Source organism: Acanthisitta chloris, unplaced genomic scaffold (assembly GCF_000695815.1).
Source record: "Acanthisitta chloris isolate BGI_N310 unplaced genomic scaffold, ASM69581v1 scaffold25661, whole genome shotgun sequence".
NCBI classification, from domain to species: Eukaryota; Metazoa; Chordata; class Aves; order Passeriformes; family Acanthisittidae; genus Acanthisitta; species Acanthisitta chloris.
In genome coordinates, this window is record NW_008655831.1 from 1 (window position 1) to 4,041 (window position 4,041).

At 47.4% G+C, this 4,041-nt stretch overlaps 1 protein-coding gene across 1 annotated transcript in view; it reads right to left on the bottom strand.

The window, feature by feature from the left end:
• Window positions 1-1,693: 1,693 nt before the first annotated feature.
• Window positions 1,694-4,041, bottom strand: part of OGFOD2 (2-oxoglutarate and iron-dependent oxygenase domain containing 2) — a gene marked incomplete at its 5' end in the record, with an annotated part of 3,862 nt that continues 1,514 nt past the window's right edge. Inside the window, 3 exons of the mRNA XM_009084085.1 lie at window positions 1,694-1,969; window positions 2,632-2,889; window positions 3,351-3,475. Coding sequence (XP_009082333.1) covers window positions 1,694-1,969; window positions 2,632-2,889; window positions 3,351-3,475 — 659 coding nt within the window. The remainder of the gene's footprint in view (window positions 1,970-2,631; window positions 2,890-3,350; window positions 3,476-4,041) is intronic.

Sequence of the window (4,041 nt, forward strand, 5' to 3'; positions counted from 1 at the left end):
TCAGCGCTCGCGTTTGCTGCTGAAGGAGATAAATGTGATTTAGTTTCTTGATACGAGATCGGCTATAACCCCTGCTTTCCTTCCCCGGTTTTAATTGGCTTTCCTAATTAAAACCGGGGAAGGAAAGCAGGAGGTTTCTTCTCGAAGGCATCTAGCAGTAGGATAAGAGGGCACAGACTCAAGCTCTGCCAGGGGAGGGTTAGGATGGATATTAGGAAGAGATTTTTTACAGAGAGAGTGCTCAGGCATTGGAATGTGCTGCCCAGGGAGGTGGTGGATTCACCATCCCTGGAGGTTTTCAAGCTGAGACTGGATGTGGCACTTAGTGCCATGGGCTAGTGACCACGGTAGGGTTGGACTTGATCTTGGAGGTCTCTTCCAACCTGGCTGATTCTATGATTCTAATGAGAAGCTCATCAGTGCCATGTGCTCGTGGCATTCCCAGCCACAAATCCAGTGAGTCTGTTGGGAGTGCTTCAATGAACACCTTCTGAGCGAGCTGTGCCCACTCACATTGGGCCTTTCACAATTATCTATGTGCTGTAATTACTGCAGGGAGTAAATGAGTGGAAAAGCCTCTTATAAATGCAGCAGCCTGTGTAAGTATCTAATACATACAATTAATTTACCATAGAAGCAAGTGCAGACACCAAATCAACAGATATTTGGCTGCTTTTATTTGTTCTGTAAGTGGGAGAGTCTGTGCTTTCAGCCAGCTGGAAGTAACATAGGGAAAGCACTTGACTCTTCTAATCCATCAGATCTTGGTGCCTAAAGGAGTTTCAGGTCTGCACTCTGGTTGGGAGAATTATTTTATGTCTTGACTTGTGCACATAACTAAAGCAAAGGGAGTTAAATGTACATCTTGCCTTCCCCTGGAAGTTTAGCTGTGCTGGAGGTGTCTCCAGGAGCTTTGTCTCTACAGCTGTTTGTGCTTAATAAGGTTCACAGAATCTTTGAACCTTCCCCTGGGAAGTTTAGCTGTGCTGGAGGTGCCTCCAGGAGCTCTGTCTCTATAGCTGTTTCTGCTTAATAAGGTTCACAGAATCTTTGAAAGGGAAATTTCTGCTCAAAACAGCCTTGGGAGATTCTCTCAGCCTCCCTGAGGGATCAGCTCTCCCTGTATTGTTCCTGGTGGATATTTCTGAGCCTGGGTTAGGCCAGTCTCCAGTGACAGTAATTCCACACCATTCCTAGCAGCCTGATGTGAATCACCTGTATCTCATTTTGAGCAGATCCTTCTCTCTCACTCAGCAACAAAAAGCTCTTTTTCCCCTGCCTCTGAAAGAGGACAGGAGGCTCTGAGAACAGCAGAGCAGTGGTTTATTGTATCATTCTTTCCCATTTACAGCAGGACCTGGAATGCTGCTGTTGGCACAGAGGTCAGGAAGCTTTGGGTGTGTTCCCTGTTCACCTGAAGCTATTTACAGAGCCTCTGCAGTGCATCCAAGTGTTGGGGATTTCTGTGACTTACAAACAGTCCTCCAGCCTGAGTGTGATGAGCTGAGTTTCAGCTCTTCCAGCTGCCCAAGCTCCCCTAACCCCAGCACGATTGGTTTTGCATCCCTTTCCAAGGTAAGAGTGACTTCTTGCAGGACTCATTAGTCATCCTGCAAGTCCATTAGTGCAGTCTGAGAGGGCAGAAAAGAAGCTTTAGGCAACTTGGTCTGGAGAAATCAGTCTCTACCCTCTGCTACCACAAGGCACAGACATTCACAGTCTCAGGCTCATCCTCCTCAAGGCTCTCTGTGAACCCATCCCCAAACCCCTCTGCTTCCACCAGCTCAGGCTTCTTGTTGCACATGGGGCAGAGCTGGTTGCGGATGGAAGATGATCTCATCCAGATGATGAGGTTCCAGCGTTCCCCAGAGGCAATGGGAAGTGCCCCATGGATCTGTCCTCCTCGGTGTAGCAGCCCCTGAGCTCCCACGTGTTCCACCTCTATGTACTTCGGCACAGGAGTGGGATCCTGCAATAAAAGGAGGTGGATTCAGTGTTACATCACAAAGTCCCTGGCAGAAAACACTCAAAGAGCTGAAACTTGTCACCTCTTCCCCTACAGCACCCAGGGAACAATATAGAGAGGACTCACTGCACCTCTGAAATGCAGCACTTGAGTGGTGGCTTGGCAGCAGATTAGTACAACTGTTTTCCAGTAAGACATTCCCAGTGCCAAGTCCAGAGGGAATTTAAAGAGAGTTTCAATCAAAAATAAACCTGTTTCACTGAGGTATGGGAGCTTCTACCCCTCTCTTGCCAGGAGAGTCCTACAAACAGGGACTATAGACCTAGGCTTAGGTTTCATCTGAAAGAAATCTCTCCCAGTACTTCCTTGCTCACTGTTTCAGCTGCAGAAAAATGGTTAGTTTGTTTCATTCCAGATTAATTTCTTTCACTTCAGTTTCTACTATGAAGCTGCCTCTGTGCGCCCTTCAAAACTCGAATATTGGTATTGGTTATTGAAATATTGTAGCAGAAAAGTCTCCTGTATAACCAAGACATGTAAAAAAGGAGGAAAGGACAGAGCAGGTTTGACTGTTAAGAGTGAATAATTGTGTTTTAGAACACAGTTGATGCTTTGAAACTAGAGGGGAATGGAATCAGAGTCCAGATTAGGAACATGCTCAGCACCTGGTTAAACTCCCCAAAGTACAAGTTGCCTTCTGTGAAGTCTTTTCCCAGTGAAACATTTAAGGTGACTTCTGCATTGTCATAGTGAGAGCTGAGATCCAGATCTTCATTCAGGGAGTATTTGACCACAAATGCTTTGTGGCTGTCCAGACAGGCTCCCCCCAGGTCAGGGTAGAGCAGGGCTGTGATGGGCTGCAAGTATTGCTCACGCAGGGGAGTGAGGAAGGTTTCATCCATCCCAAGCTCATTCAGCAACACCTGTAGCAAAGAGAGGAGGTGGGAACAGCTGAGCAACTATCTGCTGCTCACCAGAGCTGCTGCAGAGCTGTCATCTTCATCCAGCCCTGCTGCTGGCTCAGATGAAGAACTCGAGAGCAAAGGCTCCAGCTACAGGAAAAAGGAGGAGGATCAAGGTGGAAAATGATGGGGAAAAGGCAGAGTAAGATCAAAAGCTGAGTGTTCTTCAAAAACTGACTCCTTGATTTAAATGTGTATTGCTTAAATCAAGGTGCTCTTTGCTCTGAGATACCAACTCCCATCCCCTTTCCCTGCATTCCCATGTCTTTTGTCTGTGTAACATTCCCTCAACCCTTTCACTCCAAGGGAGTATTCAAACTGCACTGTGTAAAATTAGACACTTTGGAAGTGAAAGGAGTGAGAAGTGAGGAGGTGAATAGAGTGAACACTCCCCCTAAAGAAGCACAAGAGTTGAGTCCTACCCCATAGTTATTCATAGTGTTGGGCCTGCCTTTAGGCATATCAGACTGCTCAAAGTTCTCCAGCTCATCCACAAAGGTCTGGCAGAACTCCTCTGTGAACACTGGGAGTCGATAGATCCTCTTATCTGTCAGGAAAAGGGAGACACTGCTGAGGAAAATCACAGGTGAGTGTTCCTGGCTGGCTCGTGTCCAGCTGCTCTGTGCTGGTGTCAGTGAGAACACAAGTCCCATGTGCTTCACTTTGAGCTGGAACCATTCCCTAGGATCAGCTCTGGGATGTATTTGTTGGCTTTCATGTTGGTCTCTTGTTTCCAGGCTTCCCCACCCAGTCAGGATATCTGGCACTGATTTAAGGGTCTGCTGTAGTGCCAAGGAAGTGTTTTGAGTCTAGAGGGAAGGTGATGAATCAGTGGCTCATCCCAGGTAATCCAAATGCAGCCTCCTGGAGGGAGACTCAAGGTCATTTAGGGAATGTGGGACTCACTCATCCAGTGCCAACCATCTGGGAATACCAGGTCTGAGCTGCCTCTCAGGGTAGAGCCCTAAGGGTCTGTGTGAGGGGAGCTCAGACTGGAGGAGAGAATAGCTGAGGTAGAGAGCAGGAGAAGGCTCAGCCTGGAAATTGAGCCCTGCACACTTCCATTTGCATCTCTCTTTTTGCCTTGAGAAAAGGAAGCAACTTTACCTCTTT